The sequence below is a fragment of the Mobula hypostoma genome, chromosome 27 (genome assembly GCF_963921235.1).
Source record: "Mobula hypostoma chromosome 27, sMobHyp1.1, whole genome shotgun sequence".
In the NCBI taxonomy this organism is placed as follows: domain Eukaryota; kingdom Metazoa; phylum Chordata; class Chondrichthyes; order Myliobatiformes; family Myliobatidae; genus Mobula; species Mobula hypostoma.
In genome coordinates, this window is record NC_086123.1 from 31,449,671 (window position 1) to 31,470,783 (window position 21,113).

The 21,113-nt window shown below is 43.5% G+C and overlaps 1 protein-coding gene across 6 annotated transcripts in view; it reads right to left on the reverse strand.

Annotated features, from left to right (window-relative positions):
* The window catches only part of inpp5jb (inositol polyphosphate-5-phosphatase Jb), a 111,566-nt gene that overhangs the window by 80,738 nt on the left and 9,715 nt on the right, over positions 1-21,113 (reverse strand). Inside the window, exon 1 of one of the 6 annotated variants that reach the window (XM_063034496.1) lies at positions 4,181-4,892. The exons of 3 other annotated variants lie outside the window; for them this stretch is intronic. In XM_063034496.1, coding sequence (XP_062890566.1) covers positions 4,181-4,200 — 20 coding nt within the window. In that variant the 5' untranslated portion in view covers positions 4,201-4,892. Of the gene's footprint in view, positions 1-3,136; positions 3,307-4,176; positions 4,893-21,113 lie in introns of those variants that run through there. 2 more of the 6 variants (XM_063034497.1, XM_063034498.1) reach the window with 2 other exon arrangements.

Below are 21,113 nucleotides of genomic sequence, written 5' to 3' on the forward strand. Positions count from 1 at the left end.
TGATGTGCACATGCACGTAAGTGCCAATTTTTCTTCCCCACAAATCGGTTTTGTCTTCATCTTCCCGACTATACTGTACATACATTATTTCTGCTTTATATAGGCTGCGTATTTATCATATCATTCCTGCTTTTACTATATGTTAGTGTTATTTATTTTCAGTTTTATGTGTTATTTGTTATGATTTGTTAGGTTACTTTTTGGGTCTGGGAACACTCAAAAATTTTTCCCATATAAATTAATGGTAATTGCTTCTTCGCTTGACGCCATTTTGGCACGGAAGTTTTCATAGGAACACTCTACTTTAGCAGGGGAAATACGGGACAAGGGCGGTCCCATATGGGGCAAACCAATTTAGCCCAATATACGGGATGTCCTGGCAAATACGGGACAGTTGGCAACCCTATGTTCAAGTTCAACAGTGTGTGACAGGGAATGAGGAAAGGTGCAGCTGACTCATATCGTTTCCTCATGGCCCGATAGCACATGCTTTGCGGCCCGGTGGTTGGGGACCACTGATCTAGTAAACTAAATTTCATTCCTAACCAACAGCCAATACTTTCTAATACTTTTCCTACAACGCTACTTAATATAGTTTCCTACAGAGGAAAGATGTGCTTCTACTGAAGGCAATGCAGAAAATGACAAAGGAGGTGGAAATATAAAGCCCTCCCAACTAATGAGCACATCTACATGAAACATTGGTATAAGAAAGCAGCATCCATCATCAAAGATCCTCACCACCCAGGTCATGCTCTCCTCCCGCTGCTGCCATCAGGTAGAAGGTTCAAGAACCTCAGGACTCACACCACCAGATGCAAGAACAGTTACTACCCCTCAACCATCAGGCTCTTGAGTAAAAGGGGACTACTGCACTCACTTGCCCCATCATTGAAATATTCCTACAACCAATGATCTCACTTTAAGAAGTCTTTTCCTCGTTATCTCATGTTCTTGTTATTTGTTGCTATTCATTTATATTTGCATTTGCCAAGTTTGCTGTCTTCTGCACTCTGGTTGATCTTTCATTGATCCTGTTATAGTTACTATTCTATAGGTTTGCTGAGTATGCCCACAGGAAAATGAATCTCAAGGGTTGTATATAGAGCCATTGAGAATTTGAGGGCATATTTTCAGGGGTCATATATTTCAGGTGGGACCGAAGAGGAACTACTTCTTTCACAGAGCTATGACTCCTTGCTGTAGAGACTGCCATTGAATATATTCAAGGCAGGGATCTGAGGGGTATGGGGAGAGTGGAAAGGTGGGACTGTGTCCAAAATTAAATCCTTCATGATCTTTTTGAATGGCTGAGCTCCAAATGGCCTTCTGCTGGAATTGTTTCTAAGATTGACTCACATAGGACTCTCACAATGGCAATGACAGTGCAATGCTTTACATGAAACACCGTCACGGGACAGCAGCAATCATCATTAGCGATCCTCTCCCGCAGGACATGCTTTGTTCTCGTTGCTGCCATCAGGAGGAAGGTACAGGAGCCTCAGGACTCGCACCACCAGGTTCTGGAACAGTTACTTCCCTTCAACCATCAGGATCTTGAACCAAAGGGGCTAACTTCACTCGCCCCATCTTTAAACTGTTTCCACAACCAATGGACTCACTTCCAAGGACTCCTCATCTCATGTTCTCAATATTTATTGCCTATTCATTATTATTTTTTCTTTCTTTTTATATTTGCAGTTTGTCATCTTCTGCACTTTGTTTGAACACTCAAGTTGGGTAGTCCTTCATTGATTCTGTTATGGTTATTATTCTATAGATTTATTGAGTATGCCCACAAGAAAATGAAGCTCAGGGTTGTATATGGTTACATACATGGTATAAGGTGCTCTCCCCCTTTGTGCACTGAAGCTGTATGGCTCCTCCTGGAATTACAATCTCAAAGTGAGACTCAAATTCAAGGATTTGAGTGAATCTTGCCCAGCTCTGGGACGTGTGAAGCTGAAGGCACAGACACGAAGAGGCACATCCAACAACAGACCTGCCCTGACTTGCTCTCAAATTCAAACTACAAGCTTTTCAGTACGTGTGAAAAAAACCACCACCACAGACCTCAAATCCACTTCTTCACGGAGCTGAGAGAAAATTATTTCCTCATCACATAAACCTCTTCGGCACTCAGGTCACACAATATTCAAATCTGCTTGCAACAGCCAAACCACAGGAATGAACCCTCCACATACAACATGGATCCGTGTTCTATGCTGGAACACAGAGATCATTATCAACCAAGGGAGCCAATTTGCATATTTCTTTGTTTTTTTATGTAAGATAGCACAGAGTCAGAGGCTGGGTGGTTTGAGTTTGATCAGTTCACAGAGCAAATTGAAAGTAATTTTTTTTACATCACTCTTTCTTTAAGTACACTAAGTAACATCTCTGTGATTTTGGCAACGCCTCAGCGTCTCAACCAATGATTATATTCAGTGGCAGAGGAGGTTACAGGAGCCATACAACATACTGCAGACTTGCTACCACAGCCATGGACCCTTCCCAGGAATTTGACTTTGCCATCACCTTATTCTGCATGGCTTCTAGCTCTGTTTTCTGGTCTCTCGATTCAGAACCACCAAAAATCCCAGGTACACACCCTCCCCTCTTTTTCCATTCCCCACTCGTGCTACACCTGCCTATCATTTCCCTTTGGGTCCTCTCCTCCTTCCCCTTCTCCTCTGGTCCACTCTCCTCTCCTATCAGATTCCTTCCTCTCCAGCCCTTTACCTTTCCCACCCACCTGGCTTCATCTATCACCTTCCAGCTTACCTCCCGCCCCCCCACCACATTTTTACTTCTGGCATCTTCCCCCTTCCTCCTGAGTCCTGAAGTAGTGACTTGGCCCAAAATGTCAACCGTTTACTTATTTTCACAGATGCTGCCTGACCTGCTGAGTTCCTCCAACATTCTGCGTGTGTTGCACCTGCAGAATCTCTCATGTTTACAACATACTCCTGCTTCCTTATACACCAGAAGAGGTTTAGTGGTAAGCTCTTCTAGAAGGGAATGTTAACACCACAGCATGGACAATAAAAATTGTGTCTACATCCCACAAAAGTACTTGATGAATACATACATAGTTCAAGTGACTACATTTAATGGAAAAGAATGAGGTTCCTACCTCAGCCAGTTTTTCCAGGCTGTGTTCTAGACTGTTTGGGTAAAGCAATATTTCAATTCATTTTTTTTCTTGTCAGCTCTAAACCTGTGACTCTCTACTAAAGAAAGTAGGACCTAGTTAAGGGTGGAGTCAAGATGGCCCCAAGAGGCTGCCTCCGAGCCCATCTGCAGAAGCAGCTTAAATCCCTCTCTTTACTGTCTCTTTTTTCCTTTTCAAGGTGGCTGGGGTTCTATCGAGGTTCTGGTCCGCAACAGCACTTAAACTGTGGCACTTTTTTTTAAAATGGCAGATGAGTTCCCACTCCTGGAGCTCGCTGGCCAACCGCTTCCCAAGATTCTCCAGGGCGGCTTGGAAGATGGCGCCTCAAGGGGTCAGCCCTATAGATGACCGATTCTAGGCCAGCGTTGCCGACTGAGGTGTCGTGGGAGAAGGATCATCAGGATTTTGCTGCGGTGAATGTACGGACGGAGGTCTCTGTGGTCGAGTGATCGCGCTCTCTTTCTCTTGCTGGTGGGGATAAGTTGCTGCCAATTCCTAAGCCGGAGAATTTCAGAATAAAAAGCGAAACGGCAGACTGCAGCATCGTAACAGCGACTGTTAGTCTCTCCTTTCGCTGTGAAATGAGTGACATCCCTGTGTGCCTCTCTGGCATCAGCCAAATTAGCAAAGTATCAAGTCTGTGATCATAGTTGTCATCCACCTGCCCAGAGATCTTCGGTTCCCCTACATTTTCCAGCATTCCACCATCGATTGTATTTCCTTGCCTTCCTCAAATGCATTACCTCACACCTCTCCATCTTAAACCTGGTTTATGACTTTCTGCCCACTCAGCAGTCTGTTGTACTGTTATTTATAACCTTCCGTTTCAGAATGTTTTGCTGTCAACTGTGATCTTCTTATGCCCACTAAATTTAAGTTTGAACTATTGATACATACCATAAAACCAATGGGGATCTGTGGAACCCCACACAACCAGCCTCCAACCAGTGAAATACGTGCTCACCATTACCCTTTGCTTATATTGTATTTTGGGAACTTACTTGCCTCCTTCCATCAAAATCCATGAACTATTACATTCCAATTAAAGTAATTCTTGTCAAAAGCCTTGCTAAAATCTGTGTCGACCATTCAAATCTGCCACCCTTCACCATCTTTCTTGTTAGTCAGTTGGAGATATCTTTCCCTTAGCGAATTAATTGTGACTGTTCTTGAATAATTTCCAATTCCTCTCCCTCTCGCTAGCTGCTGTTGAGGATCCTTGGGTCCCATGCTGCGAGGATTGAACAGCGAGGCTGTGGACTTGTTTTGGGGGACTTTGAGCTTCCTGCTGCGAGTACAGTATTTCTGGATTCTGGTTATTCTTTTTTCGTGCTGTTTTCGAGCGGGACGATCGATACAGACTGGGGCGCCTCAGCAAGGAACAGCTCTGCACTTTGGAATTTGAACCATTTGTGTAAACAAATAAGTCATATTTCCATAAACCAGGTCATCCGTAAACTGAAATTCCACTTACACACTTGTTTCGGAACAAAGTTCATTTCATAAAAGGAGTCCGTTGAAGAGAAGCCCGGAATTCAGGTGCTGGTAGTAAATTCCTTCACGTTCCACTTTGCAGATTTCTTTTTCAGATGGAGGGACAGAAGCCCAGCCTTGTTCAACTATCCAAAATAAGGCAGTAGAACACACCCATTGCATTCTGACATAAATTATACCCCTCTGGAAATCCATTTGTCTAGTACTGTTTAGATTTCACTTCTTCATTCTTGCCTAATTGATTAAAGCACTTCCTGGATTTATCCACCTGATAGCTGAAAAAACATATTTTCTCAATGCTTCCTTATAACGCAGACTCTTATCGTTGGAGACCAGTTCCTCTTATTTGGATTGCTTGAACATTTCCCTCACATCTCAAAAAAGCAGAAGTGGAATTCTGGACCGGAGCAATTTTTACAATTGCATTTCATAAACACGAGATTCTGCAGCTGCTGGAAATCTAGGGGAATGCACACAAAATGCTGGAGGAGCTCAGCAAGTCAGGCAGCATCTATGGCGGAGGTTCCCAAGCTGGTGTCCACGGACCCCTCGGTTAACGGCAAGGCTCGTTTTGGGCCAAGACCCTTCATCAGGACTGGGAAGGGAGTTGGGGGTGGGGGGGGAGAGAAGCCAGAAGAAGAAGACAGCAGGAGAGGAAGGAGTACAAGCTGGTAGATGGCAAGTGAAACCAGATGAGGGGGGAAGGTAGGTGGGTGGGGCCGGGGGGGGGGGAGAAGTAAGAAGCTGGGAGGTGATAGGTGGAGGAGGTGAAGAAGGAGGAATCTGGTAGGAGAGAAATGGAAGGAGGAGGGGCACCAGAGGGAGGTGATGGGCAGGTGAGGAGAAGTGGTAATAGGTGAACCAGAACGGGGAATGGAAAAAGGGAGAAGATGAAGGGAGAGAAATGATCAGAAATTAGAGAAATTGTATTTAACTCCTTTGACCAAATAATTCTCCATTTATTTAGTTCAGTACCACTGTTCAATGACTGAATGATTTTTTTCTTCTCCTGTTACAGCCACTGCAGCAATGGCTTGTCCAAAAACCATTCTTCACAAATGAGTGTCAGGAGCCTCTTGACTCAGCTGGTCCTGAAGCCTGATGGAATTTCAATGTGGAACTGAATCAGGATCTGGATGCCAGAGGAAAAAATCTAGTTATTCCTCCTGAAGTTAGTGACGTTCGAATCAACAGCGACAGAACTGTCACTGTATCAGAGGTCAACCAACTTCACACCACCTAAACTTCTAACCAGCTTTCTCACTGGACCACGTGCCTATTTCCATACTGGGCAACACACTTCCTTATTTACTGGCTCACTAGGGAAATCAGGGCATTTATTCTTATGTAAATATAAACTGAACCCAAATCAAACTGTGACAACAACTGTCACAGTGAAACGTTGCAATTCTGAGAAAGAAAATCATAAACAAAAGAAATTCTGTAGATGCTGGAAATCCAGAACAACATACAGAAAAATGCCGGAGGAACTCAGCAGGTCAGGCAGTATCAATGGAAAGGAATAAAGAGTTGATGTTTCCTGCCAAGACTCCTCACTGGGATATGATGAAAGGTTTCGGCCCAAAACATCGACACTGAGCCTTTCCGTAGATGCTGCCTGACCAGCTGGGTTCCTTCAGCATTTTGTATATGTAATTCTGATAAAGGTTATTTTCTATTGAAATCATCAGAACCGTGAAGTTCATGTTCAAATGTATTTGTCACATTTTGCCAGGTCAAAATTATCCTTTGGCAGCAGCACTATAGACCATTACAACATGACAAACATCCTGCAAGTTAACATTGGCTTTAAAGTTCAAAGTACATTTATTATCAAAGTATGCATAATATTATAACCTTGAGATTCATCTCCTTACAGGCAGCCACAAAACAAAGAAACCCAACAGAATCCATTTTTTAAAAAGGAAGACTGTCAAACACCTAATGTGTAGAAAAAAAATTATGCAAACAATAAAAGCAAGCAAATAACATTCAGAACTTAAATTAACAATAAATTATACATAACTTGCATAAAAATATAAACATAATGACTTTAGTAACACAAGAGATTCTGAAGATGCTGGAAATCCAGAGCAACACTCAAAAAATGCTGGAGGAACTCAACAGGTCAGGCAGCATCTACAGAATTGAATAAAGGGTCGACATTTCACGCCGAGATCCTTCTTCAGGACTGGAAGGGAAGGGATAAAATGCCAGAATAAGAAAGGTGGACGGAGGGGAAGGAGGACAAGCTAATAGGAGTTAGGTGAAGTCGGGTGTGTGGGGAGGAGGGGGGGTTGGAGTAAGAAGCTGGGAGTGATAAGTGGGAAAAGCAAAGGGCTGGAGAGGAAGGAATCTGATAGGAAAAGAGAGTGGAGGATGGGAGGAAGGGAAGGAGGAGAGGATCCAGCGGGAGGTGATAGGCAGATGAGGAGAAGAGGCAAGGGGCCAGAGTGGGGAATAGAAGAAGAGGGAAGAGGGAATAGGGAGGCGATAAAACTACCAGACAGAAAAATCGATGTTTGTGCCATCAGGTTGGTGGCTAACCAGATGGAATACAAGGTGTTGTTCCTCCACCCTGAGGGTGGCCTCATCATGGTAGAAGAGGCGGCCACAGACCAACACATTGGAATGGGAATAGGATTTAAAATAGTTGGCCATCGGGAAATTCCGCCTTTTTGTGGATGCAGCAGAGGTGACATTAGTGCACGGTGAGAGAGTGGGAGAAACTTAAAGTCTGAGGCAGTGTTAGAGCCTTCCAGGTCCATTTCAGAACCTGATGGCAGTGGAGAAGAAGGGCATGGGTTAAGGGTGAAAGGTGAATTGTTTAAGGTGAACATGAGGAGGAACTGCTTCACAGAGAGGGAGTGTGGAATGAGCTGGTAGCAGAAGTAGTAGATGCAGGTTTGATTTTAAAACTTAAGAGAAGTTTGGATAGGTACATAGATGGGAGGGGTATGGAGAGTTATGGACCAGGTGCAGGATAATTGTTCGGCACAGACTAGATGGGCTGAAGTGCCTATTTCTATGCTGATGTGCTCTATCGCTCAAAAGTGTTGTTGAAGTTTAAGATGTGGGTCTTCAGGCTCCTGTACCTCCTGCCTGACGGCAGCATTTAGAAGGGGGAAGGGTCCAGATGCTGGGGTCCTGATGATGGATGTCACCTTTCTGAGGTATCACCTCCTATAGACGCCCTCGATGGTCGGGAGAGCTCTACCCATGATGGAACTAGATGTGTCTACCACCTACTGTTGCCTCTTGCATTCCTGTGTACTGATGTTTCCCTACCAGACCATGGTGCAAGTAGTCAGAACACTGTACATCTGTAGAGGTTTGTTAAGAGTCTTCAATGGCGTGTCAAATCTCCGTAACTTTCTAAACAAAATAGTGGAGATCTGGCATGCTTTCTCCATGGATGTATCCTTGTACTGGGCCCAAGGTAGATCCCCTGAGGGGCTGACACCTAGGAACTTGAAGCTGTTCACCCTTTCCACCACAGACCCTCGTGCATGGTCACCTGACCTCCTCTTCCTGAAGGCCACAATTAGTTCCTTGGCCTTACTGATGTTGAACACAAGGACATTGTCACAACACCCCTCAACCAGCCGATTTACCTCATTGTCATATGCCTCCTCGTCGTTGGCAGAATAAAAGATGGTGACAACAGTTTCATTAGTGAATTGCAGATGGCTTTGGGTCTATGACTAGCCACATTGTTGTAGGTAAAGAGAGAGAAGAGCAAGGGGGCCAAGCCTTGAGGTGCATCTGAGTTGACGGCCAGTGAAGAGTTAAGGTTTCCAATCCATAGCGATTGTGGTCACCAAATGCATTTCCATTAAAAATCACCCTTATACATATGTATTATATCTTTTACACACATTATATATATTTTTGGCTGTTTGTCAGTCATCACCTATGTATAAACTTTCATAGACTCTATTATAATTCTCTCTTTAATTGTAGATACCAGCAGGAAAATGAATCTCAAGGTAGTATATGGTAACATATACATACTTTAGTAATAAATTTACTTTGAACCTTAAACTTCAAATCTTCATATTAAATTGAAATAAAATTATTGACGCTTCCTTCCAGTCACACTGCCCAAATGTAATTAACCCGGTGAGTTACTGATCAAAGGCAGCAATAGCTTCTATTTATTAGTATTTTTTTTAAATAGCTCCCATCTGACCCAACCCAGTTTGAGGGCTGACCCAGCCCAATTCCAACTGGACCCAGCCCAGTTTGACATCTGGCTATTTGTTGCTAAATTCGAACCAGAGTCAGACCAGGGTGAAAACAAGCCTGGGTGATAAACGTGACCCAGAGCTGATCTCTGGTTCCAACTGCTCAGCCCAAAAGCACCATCCATCTACTTGAGGGCTCCGTTTTTGGCTAAGCCTCTTCTATCCTTTCATACAGACACTGTGGGACTATTCTTAGCTCCTTCCCTTATCGGGTGTTTCTGGCCAGCACAGCAACAGAACACTTGGCTAAATACAACCTCTGATATTCAAAAGCTGCAGTCAGAATGGAAGCCAGTATTGCCTTAGCAATGGGTGCCTCCCCAACCTGTCCCAGATGACAGACAGTCATCTCTCCAAGAAGTAGCAAGGACCCTCATGTTCCCAGCCTACAATGATCCCCAGACTCTGTTACACCACACGGAGTGCAGACAGTTGTTGACACTGTGCAGTGCCAGATGGCATTTGAATTATTCATCGGACAGAATGTTTCTTCAGCACAAACAGTGGCAACAGGATGTTGAAGACCAAGGATAATTGACAGTGATGGAGGCAGATCAATTTTTTTTTTAAATTGCAATATTAAATGCTTCCCACTTCTTATCCAAAGCATTGATGGGTGACACAGTAGCCTAGTGGTTAGCACAACGCTTTACGGTACAGGTGACCCAGATTCAATTCCCGCCACTGCCCAAAAGGAGTTTTTGTACATTTTCCCCATGGCCTTGTGGGTTTCCTCCGGGTGCTCTGGTTTCCTCCCACAGTCAAGGAAGTAACAAGCAGGGTGGACAAAGGAGAGGCAGTGGATGTTATTTACTTGGATTTTCAGAAGGCATTTGATAAGGTGCCTCACTGAGCAGGTTTTGAAAGTAATCTAGGCATATTAGTACTCAAACCCTAGTGTGTGAATAGATAATTTAATGAGTACTGGTTAAAAGACATCACAATGACACAGTAAGTTTGGACCCCAAACAATGACTGTGATTAGGCCACGATTGATGGCAGTTCAGCCAATAACTGTAAAATTGATTCTTTGCATTAGAACATTGAGTTCTGAGCAGCGGTTGGGTAAAATTAGTCTCCTCAGCTGTGGCAGGAAGTGGCTGATAGAGCATCCCATAATTACCTTCCAGTCATAAATACTTTAACCAGTCAATAGCAGTTTCAGGCCCCAAGTCTCGAAAAGGATGTGCTGGCATTGGAGACGGTGCTGAGGAGGTTTAAATGAATGATCCTGGATATAAAAAGGGTTAATGTATGAGGACCGTTTGATAGCTCTGGGCCTGTACTCACTGGCGTTTAGAAGAATGAGGTGGGATCTCATTGAAACCTATCAAATATTGAAAAGCCCTGACAGAGTGGACGTGGAGAGGATGCTTCCTATAGCGACGGATTCTAGGACCAGAGGGCACAGGCTCAGAACAGAAGGAGCCCCACAGAGTGGATGTGGAAAGGATGTTTCCTGTAGTGGGGGGAATCGAGGACCAGAGGACACAGCCTCAGAATAGAAGGACTCCATTTGGAACAGAGATGAGGAGGAATTTCTTTAGCCAGAGGGTGGTGAATCTGTGGAATTCATTGCGGCAGCTGGTTATGGAGACCACATTGTTGGGTATATTTAAAGCGGAGGGTGATGGTCAAAGGTTATGGAGAGAAGGCAGGAGAATGGGGTTGAGAGGGAAAATAATTCTGACTCTGTGGGTTGAATGGCCTAATGTCTTCTGGTCTGAGATCCAGAATTTGCAGAAAAGCTTGACGAGAGGACTGGTTGAAACTAGCTGAAGGTTAAACCGATGTGAAGAAGTTATTCCTCGTAGAAGGAATAATGCCAGGATGTTATTTTTCACTATAAGCAGGTGGAATGGCGATGCAAAGTTCAGGCTCTGAAATTATTTAAGGAAGTTGTGGATTTACTGCATCGCAGTGAGTTCAGACGGGGCCAGTGGCCTTATCCACCTTACAGTCTTAACTGACTGACTGACATGCCTGATATATTGCTGGTGCTTAGGGCAGCAATGAAGGTCCTCCATCTCAGGCAGTGTTCAGAGCTTCCTTCCAGTTCTCACTGCTGTCAGTCATGCAAGTCCCAGGTGGAGACTCAGGAACACCGTCGCACTCAGATGGAGAAGGATTCTTCATTGCTGTTTCCGTAACAATTTTGCTTTACCAGTCAGGGTTGTTAGCCCTGAGCTGAACCCCTGAAACTGAAGGATCAGTGGACCACTCTTAGTTTGACCTCTACCCTTTGACCTGTCTGGCCTGGGTGACCCTACCAAGAGCCAAAGCAGCCAACCTAACTCTCTGGGTCATTGAGGCATGCATGACTCCAAACCCAGTGACAATATACCAATGAGCACAAAGCAAGGTCTCAAAAACACCAAGGTTTTAAAAATAATTAATTAGTCTGCTTTTTTGATTATGGAAAGAATGACAGTCGGGATATCAGGATTAGAGAGTAGAGTTAGACCAAAGAACTGATTGTGGGTTTCAGAAAGGGTAGGACGAGGGAACACACACCAGTTAATACCTCTGACAATCTAACCTGGTTCCAACTTATCAATACAGCTATAAAGAAGGCAAGACGGTGGCTATTATTCATTTGTTTGAACGGATTTAGTATGTCACCTAAAACACTCACAAGTTTCTACAGATGTACTGTAGAGAGCATTCTCACTGGCTGCATCGCCATCTGGTATTGGGGGTGGTGTGGGGGGGGGGGCTACTGCACTGGATAGAACTAAGCTGCAGAGAGTTGTAAACTTAGTCAGCACCATCACGGTCACTAGCCTCCATAGTATGCAAGACATCTTCAAGGAGTGACGCCTCATTACTCACTGTCCATCATTGAGGACCCCCACCACCCAGGTCATGCCCTCTTCTCATTGCTACCGTCAGGGAGTACACACTCAGCAATTCAGGAATAGCTTTTTCCCCTATGCCATCCGATTTCTGAATGGACATTGAACCCATGAACACTACCTCACTACTTTTTATTTAATTTCTGGTTTTGCACTATGTATAGAATATATACTTACTGTAATTCAGTTTGTTCCTATACTATGTATTGCATTGCACTGCTGCCACAAGCAAATTTCACAAGATATGCCAGTGATATTAAACCTGATTCTGATTAAAATCTACTACAGAGTAGAATATCTACTCTTTATTAAATACAATCTTAAGATATTTTATGTAAATCCAAAAAGGCAGCTGTAACAGATCACCTGACAGATGTAATTGTGTATTCCCGTCTCGGCCCAGATTACATGTTGCAACATTAGAAACTGATTTATAACGCAGGGCTACTAAAACTAAGTCAAAATGACTCAACCATCACAGCCTTACAAATGCACAGATATAAATTAGTGAGGCTATTCTAATTGATCAATAGTCATGGTGAGTGTGAAGAACAAGAACATCCTTCCCAGCTGGCACTCAATACACTCACCCACAGATCTCTCCCTCCCACACACAAAGACCATATTTTGTTCCATAACCAAGCGAAGAATTATTTTAAACCCACACCTCGATAGATTTCAAGCGCCATCCCTGTGACAGACCCATAACAATCTGGAATATTAAATTTAGTTCACCACAGTGATTTTAAAGATATTCCAAACAAGCAGCTGCTTTATTTGTGCTTTCACAGAGACATAACTAGTAGAAGAGAAATTCGTCTGGTTGAAGCTTCAGGAATACATCTCACCCTGAAGACAATTCCGGAACATTCCTCTGAGATCTTTATTTGATTCACTGTCACCATTACTTGACCCAATTCTGTCAGATTTGTATAAAAATGCTTGGGTCTGAGGACATGTGATTAACAAGTCACCATAAGGAATATCTGTCCTGCTTTATGAGATCATGGGGGTCATTTTAACTTTTTATATCAGTGCAAATAGCAGATCGCTTGCCACTTCCAATTCACGTTCTTCAGAGGTGTTTTAGAGAACAGGTCACTGACTGAACATCAACATTGCCCAAAGTGTGTCCTGTGACTTGATCAGCTGGTAAACACACAAGAGGTTGTGCACGGGCAGAGTGAAAAGATGGCAAAATGAGACTGAACTGATGCTTCAAGGAACTTGTATACAATACTGAGGTAGACATGTATATCTAGGGTGCCTAAGACTTTTGCACAGGTCTGTAGTAATTTTATGTATTGTACTGTACTGCTGCAAAAACAAATTTCATGATGAGAGTGATGATAAACCTGAATCTGATATGGCTGTTGGCGCGTGGCCAAGTGGTTAAGGCATTCGTCTAGTGATTTGAAGGTCGCTAGTTCGAGCCCCAGCCGAGGCAACGTGTTGTGTCCTTGAGCAAGGCACTTAATCACATATTGCTCTGCGACGACACTGGTGCCAAGCTGTATGGGTCCTAGTGCTCTTCCCTTGGACAACATCGGTGGCGTGGAGAGAGGAGACTTGCAGCATGGGCAACTGCTCGTTTTCCATACAACCTTGCCCAGGCCTGCGCCCTGGAAACTTTCCAAGGAGCAAATCCATGGTCTCATGAGACTAACGGATGCCTATAAGATATGGGTCTGGATTGTGGACTAGGAGTGGGAAGGGGGCATGGAGAGGGGAACCAAAATCAGGTTTAATATCACCGGCATACGCCGTGAAATTTGTTAACTTTGTGGCAGCAGTGCAAGGCAATACATGATGTAAGGGGTTTCTTCTTTTATGTTACTGCTAAGGCTAATAAAATGGCTTCTTGGTTATGTTATAGTGAAATGGCTTCTCTGTAATGTTAACTGCTGAGTTAACGGTAGCAGCTTGTTTGGGTTATAATTACTGATAACGAGAATTGTATTCATTTGCTAACCGATTGGGATAGACATTATTCTTTCTTGTGTGTCTGTAAGCTATTGTTTGCGTGGGCTTTGGGCAGAAGGCGCGATGGGGACAGAGAGAGGAGACGCGATGTTGTAAGCTGAGCGACAGAACGGACCCCGAGCGGGAGTCCGAGGCCCAGGGTCTTCGGCAAGGACAGACTCGAGTAGAGCATTTGGTCGATCACCGAGAGTGGTCCCATTTGTGGGTCAGCGGAGTTCAGAGGACATCACAGGAAGGGGGACCCGGTTCTGTAAGAGCTCCAACGATGTGTGCACAAACTGGTTAACGATAATGGCACTTTTTTCTTCTTTTTAAAAACAGTTAAACAGTTCTTATTTTGTTCCTTTACTATCTACATAGTCAAAGTAAAAGTTATAAAATGTAATCATTTCATCACATATGGTGTACTGTCTGTTATTTGGCGGGGTGGGGTACATCACACAGCATCCACACAAACTCGATCACCCAGTTTGGCAGGGCCAAAGGCTGCTCCCCCTCGACGAAAGCGAGCTGAGCGAGCCTGAGGCTTATGAGGAGGCTACAATGATAAATATAGGGAAAAAATGTGAGTTACTGTAAATATACATTAGTTAAATAAGTAGTGCAAAAACAGAAATTTTAAAGAAGTAGTGAGGTGGTGTCCATTCAGAAATCAGATGACAGAGGGAGAGAAGCTGTTCCTGAATCGTTGAGTGTGTGCTTACAGGCTCCTGTACCTCCCTCCTGATGGTAACAGTGAAAAGGGGGTGTGTTATGGTTGGGGATAAAAGGAGGGACCAGAGAGAAATTCTGTGTTGATCAATAATGAAATGTCCTTGCCTGGTGTCTCACGGCTGGGTGCTTTTGCACCCCTGCCACACACCCCTCCATCTCTGGCACTCCTTCTCTACAACCCATCGCACACCCCTCCCATGATGCTCCTTCCTCGCCATTCCCAGCATCCTTTGCTCCCACCAGATTTACCAGCTTGCTCTCTGTTCCGTTTTGGCAAATACAGTACTGCGCACAAGTCTTAGACACTGCAGTGATACATACGTGTCTAAGACTTTAGCACAGTAACGTAGGCATAGAAACAGCAGCCAAAACTGAAAAAACAACTTGTTCCCCTGATTAACTATGCTTTTTGGAGCATAGATTCACAGCAATTCATGACACCTTCAAAATCCATTCAGCCAATCACATCCATTCCAGCAAATAATCAACCAGAGGTTTGTCCCTCTTCCCGGCTTTTGGTCCACATTCCTACTGGTTATGACTCTAAGCTCACCTGGATTTTTTTTAATGCGTTGGCTCCAGAGAAGTTCGAGCTGATCATAGAAATATTAAACTTTTGAGGGAAAACTTTCAAAATGTTAAATACAAAACATGCAGGATTTTTAATATGTAGCTTGCATTATGTAAGTAAAGAGGTAATTTTAATATGGATCAACACAAAAATCAGGCATGTTCCACTTATTGCGTGATGGAATGCAGAAAGGTTTCACTTCCTCGAGTGGCTACAAAGCCTTGACGCAAGACAGGCTGGTTCGTTGTAATATTGGGCCAGACTGCGCCAGATCCAGCCCTCTGCCCGCATTTGCCAGCTGCAGTATCCACCCCACCCACTCCAACGGCCAACAGGCCCCAAGTGGCATTTGAATGAGGCCCTGCATTGAGAAAGGCCCAACAGACTTGAACTGATCACTGCTATTCTTTGATTCTGAGAGCCAAATACAATTAAATAATAATTCAAACAGATTTACTTAACTTAACAAATAAATTTTAAAAATTAAAAAAAAAATCTTTGCGACTGCATAACTGATTTAGCTACAAGCTCACAATAGGAAATAAGAAAAAAAAATTAAGACTCTAGAGACCAGAGTTGAGTGTAAATAAGGATGGGAGACCATGAAATCTGTTCCACCACTGAAGCGTTCGAACTGTCACTTGATTCACCTATGACTGGCACAGCTCCAAAGCCATATTCAAGTTGGCTAACGACACCACTGTTGCAGGCCAAATCAAAGGTGGTGATGAATCAGCATATGTGAGGGAAATTGACAATCTGAATTACTGGTGCCATAACAACAACCTCTTACTCAATGTCAGTAATACCAGGGCACTGATTACAGACTTCAGGAGGAGGAATCCAAAGCTCCACAAGCCAGTCCTCATCAGGGGAACAGAGGTGGAAAGGGTCAACAGCTTTAAATTCCTGGGTGTTATTATATGGGAGGACCTGTCCTGGCCCGGCACACAAGTACAGTCATGAAGAAAGCACAGAAGCACCTCTACTTCCTTAGGAGTTTGCGGAAATTCAGCATGACATCCAAAATTTTGATTAATTTTGGCAGATGTGTAGTGGTGAAAATATTATTATTAATCTTTTTATTGATTTAAAAGGAGCATAAATACAAACAGCTGTCCCGTCCAAGACCGAAAGAAGCTGCAGAAGATCGTGAACACGGCGCAGCACATCACACAAACCAATCTTCCGTCCTTGGACTCACTTTACACCGCACGCTATCGGAGCAGTGCTGCCAGGATAATCAAGGACACGACCCACCCAGCCAACACACTTTTCATCCCTCTTCCCTCCGGGAGAAGGCTCAGGAGCTTGAAGACTCGTACGGCCAGATTTGGGAACAGCTTCTTTCCAACTGTGATAAGACTGCTGAATGGATCCTGACCCGGATCTGGGCCGTACCCTCCAAATATCCGGACCTGCCTCTCGGTTTTTTTGCACTACCTTACTTTCCATTTTTTAATTTTCTATTTATGATTTATAATTTAAATTTTTAATATTTACTAATTTTTACAAATTTTAATATTTTTAATATTTAATATTTGTAATCCAGGGAGTGGGAAGCGCAGAATCAAATATCGCTGTGGTGATTTACGTTCTAGTATCAATTGTTTGGCGACAATAAAGTATAAGTATCAAGAGAATTATCTCAAATATATATATATCAGTAACAATATAAACTGAGATTAAGATAGACATTGTCAAACTCATAGATATTGTTAAACTAGTATAAAATATATAATTAAAAAATGAAAATAGCAATTCTCCTCTTATCAGTTTATGAAGTGGCGAATATATTAACTGTTTGCATCCAGCCTGGTATCAAGGGCGTATCTACAGAAAATAGCGCCTATGGCAAGCACTGAAATTGCACCCCGTCCAAACATCTGACACCCATCTTTTAGATAACCTTACCATAATATCAGCTCAAAAATACAAGTCAAGCTCGTTAATCTTTTAATTAACAAACTATGGCACTATGTGAAAATTATAACTGCACCTTCCTTGCTTTCACGGATGCAAATTGGTCTATGATGTGATCAAAGTCAGTTTTATCAGTTTCTTCTCTTTCTACACTCAGCAGAGCAAGACCACAGAGTCTGCCTTGACCCATGGAGGCTCTCAAAACAAAAGTATCAGTTTTAACTTGCTGTATGATCTTTCACAGCTGGCAATGGAAACTGCGATGGTTAGCATTATCTGAATAGCAATGCGAAGATTGGGGAAGACGCTCTCATCTCCATACTGAACAATAAATTCAAGAAGCTCTTCAGGTCTTGATATTTTCATGTTGACCCGCCTTGATAGCAACATCCTGCAATCCAAAATGTTTTCATATAGCTGCTGTCCATCAACCTCAGAGCTGTAAAATTCGCCCAAATTTTCGCACTTCTTCTTTAGGTCGTTACTGTCGGCGCCGTAACACAGCACCTCGACATCGAGAAGGAACTCAAACTTGGCGTCAGTGTCATGCAAATGAGCAAACCTTTCGTCCATTTCCCTGTGAAGACGGTCGAGTGTTCCCTTCATGACTCTTTCCATTTCCTCCTTAGCTGTTAACCCAGCGTCTCTTGAGTTCTCATCAGCCATTCGTTTCTTTCGTCTCTGACATCTTTCAACTTCAATATTCCATTCTTGACAGAGACCAACTCCTTCTTCGAGTGACTCACTGACCAACGCTTCTCTTTCATCATAAAGGTGATCTCGGATGGCTTTCAAATCCAGGCCAACATCGTGGAAGTCCATGCTAGGATTCTGCAGCCTCTTTTGAATACAGTTAATGCGAATGAGTACTTTGCTCCAAAATCCTAGCAAAAATACCAGAAAATTGTAACTCAACATGCGGTTGTACAGCTGCCTTGCATCACCTCTTGTTTCACTGGTCTCATTTTCATCATCTATCATGTCCTGGAGAACTTGAAGTAGCTCCTCAAGGTACTTGTTGACGGGCTTCACTGCTTCTGTCCTTGCATTCCACCTGGTTTTGGACTCCGACTTAACAACCACAGGCAAGGCGTTTTTGAGTTTTTCCCAGCACTGTGTTGAACGAGAGAAAAACACGTAGAGAGCTCCGATGGTTCCAAAAAACGTGACCATCATTGTATCTTGCTTGGCTGCATGTACACTCACCAAGTTGAGTGAGTGATTGTCACAATTCACAAACACTGCTAGGTTGTTTTTCTCACTTATTCTTTGATGAACACCACTTCTGTGTCCAGCCATCACAGCAGCATTGTCATAGCACTGTGACCAACAATTGTGTAGCTCCATTTCGTCCTTCTCTAGCTGTTTCAAGATGTCTTCAACCAAGCTCTCAGCAGCCTTCTGGCTTATCTGGATAAAACCAAGAAAGAACCTCTAACATGGACTGTTTTCCTCTCAAAGTCAACTTCCACATACCTCACTACTTCTGACAACTGCTCACGGTGTGCCTGATCAGGAGTCGAGTCAAACATGAGTCCATAGTACTTGGCTTTACGAATGCTTCTCAGTAAACTCTGGCAAACAGTGGATGCCATCATGTGGATGAATTCATTCTGGACAGCCGGTGAAAGATAAGACGTGGATCCAGGATGACTTTCCAAATGAGTGAGGTGTTCTTTTATGACAGGATCAAAGATGGCCAGTAGTTTCAGTAAGCCAAGGAAATTTCCCACATTGGAGTCATTGTCTAGCTGAAGTGACTCCCTGTGTCCTCGCAAAGCCAGGTTCTGAGTCGCAAGAAATTTTATGCAGTGGAGGATTCTCATCAAGATATCACACCACTTCTGCTTTTCCTTCTCAATCTGTGACTGAAATACCGCATCAATAACTTCTCTGTTTCCAGCTAAATTTCTTTCCATTTCTTTCCACTGTGTGAAGCATTCCCAATCATTCTTGGCATTTTCATGAACACTAATCCTTTCAGGTGCTTTCCGCTGATTGAATCCACTTTCCTGCTCCAATGAGGATTGATGGTCTGACCAGGAATAGAGAAGACAACAGATACAAAATGCAGACTTTTTAGAAGGGGAATAGACCAGCCATGAGTGAGTCACTTCCTCACCACGACCATTTCCCAATTTCCTCTTGAACCAAGTTTTGTTCATTGAGCAGTTTTTGTTGGTAGGAAAGGCCCCTCACTGTTCTGGAAATACTTCAAACCCAGCTTTATTATTTCTGTTCTCAATGCGTCTGCAGAATTGATTTTCCAGTATCCTTGTCGAACTTCAGAAGTCCAATGTTATGCTGTTCAATCACTTCTGGTATGACAGTTCCAGGCTCTTTGACACCATCCAGTTCACTAGATTCAGTGTCGTCAGGTTCAATTTCGTCAGGTAAAATCTCGTCAATAAACTCAACATCACCACCTCCACCATCGTCTTCCCCACCTTTCATGTTCACATTCTGTGTGGCAGCCTCACTTTTAATCTCGTCATACTCGGATTTATCTGACTTGACTTCCTCCTTGGCTTGTGACGCATTTGTACTTGATCCACCTTCGGATTCTAACAAACTTGTAGCAGGTGCAGGCGACTCCATGGAACGTGTCAAACTACTTGTTCCGGGCTTTTCAAAGAAGGGCATGAAGAACTTGCTCGACTTCTTGGCTTCCTCCACCTCCAACTTTCATCTCTTCTGTCCTTCAGCTCCACTTTCCTTCTTCTTCGTGAAGAAATATTTCATGGTCTTCTTACACAATGCTCTGAAATAAGGCCATCCTAATGCTTCTCACCCATGATAATCAAAGACCGATCATATATCTGAAGAAAATTCTTTTTTCACTATCCGAGGATGGCTTGTCTGACTTTAATAGAAACTGCTCAGTGGCGCCCCCCCCCACTTCAAGTGGCGCCCAGGGCACGTGCCATACCTGCCACACCTTAGATACGCCACTGCCTGGTATGGAAACCCAATGCCCTTGAATGGAAAATCCTAGAAAATGCAGTGGCCCAGACCATCACAGGTAATGCTCTCCCCACCATTGAGCACATCTACATGAAACTGGGTCAGAGGAAGAGCATCCATCATCAGGGACCCCCACCACCCAGGACGTGCTCTCTTCTCCCTGCTGCCATCAGGAAGGTGGAGCCTCAGGACTCACACCACCAGGTTCAGAAACAGTTACTACCCCTCAACCATCTTGAACCACAAATGATAACTTCAATTACCCCATCATTGAAATGTTCCAACATCCAATGGACTCACTTTCAAAGATTCTTCATCTCATGTTCTCAATATTTATTGCTCTTATTTATTTAACATTAGTTCTTTCTTTTTCTACTTGGACAGTTTCAGTATCAGAGTCAGGTTTATTATCACTGGCATGTGTCGTGAAATTGTTAACTTAGCAGCAGCAGTACAATGCAATACATGATAATATAGAAAGAAAAATAAATAAATGTCACAGATTAAAAAGTGCAAAAAACAGAAATAATACATATTTAAAAAGTGACGTAGTGTTCATGTCTTCAATATTCATCTAGGAAATGGGATGGCAGAAGGGAAGAAGCTGTTCCTGAATCGCTGAGTGTGTGCCTTCAGGCTTCTGTACCTCCTTCCTGATGGTAATAATGAGAAGAGGGCATGTCATGGGTGGTGGATGATAGATGGTCCTTGATGATGGACGTCACCTTTCTGAGGCTCCGCTCCTTGAAGATGTCTTGGATACTACGGAGGGTACTACCCAAGATGGAGCTGACTAGTTTTATAACTTTCTGTAGCTTCTTTCAGTCTTGTGTGGTAGCCACCTTGCCCCCACCCCCCAAACCAGACAAACGATGCAGCCTGTCACAATGCACTCCTCGGTACATCTATAGAAGTTTTTGCGTGTTTTAGGTGGCAAAACAAACCTCTTCCAACTCCTAATGAAATATAGTTGCTGTCTTGCCTTCTTTATAATGACATCGATATATTGGGACCGGGTTAGATCCTCAGAGATTGTGACGCCCAGAACTTAAAATTGACCACTCTCTCCACTTCTGATCCTTCAATGAGGATTGGTGTGTGTTCCTTCGTCTTACCCTTTCTGAAGTCCACAATCATCTCTTTCATCTTACTGACATCGAGAACAAGGTTGTTGCTGTGACACCACT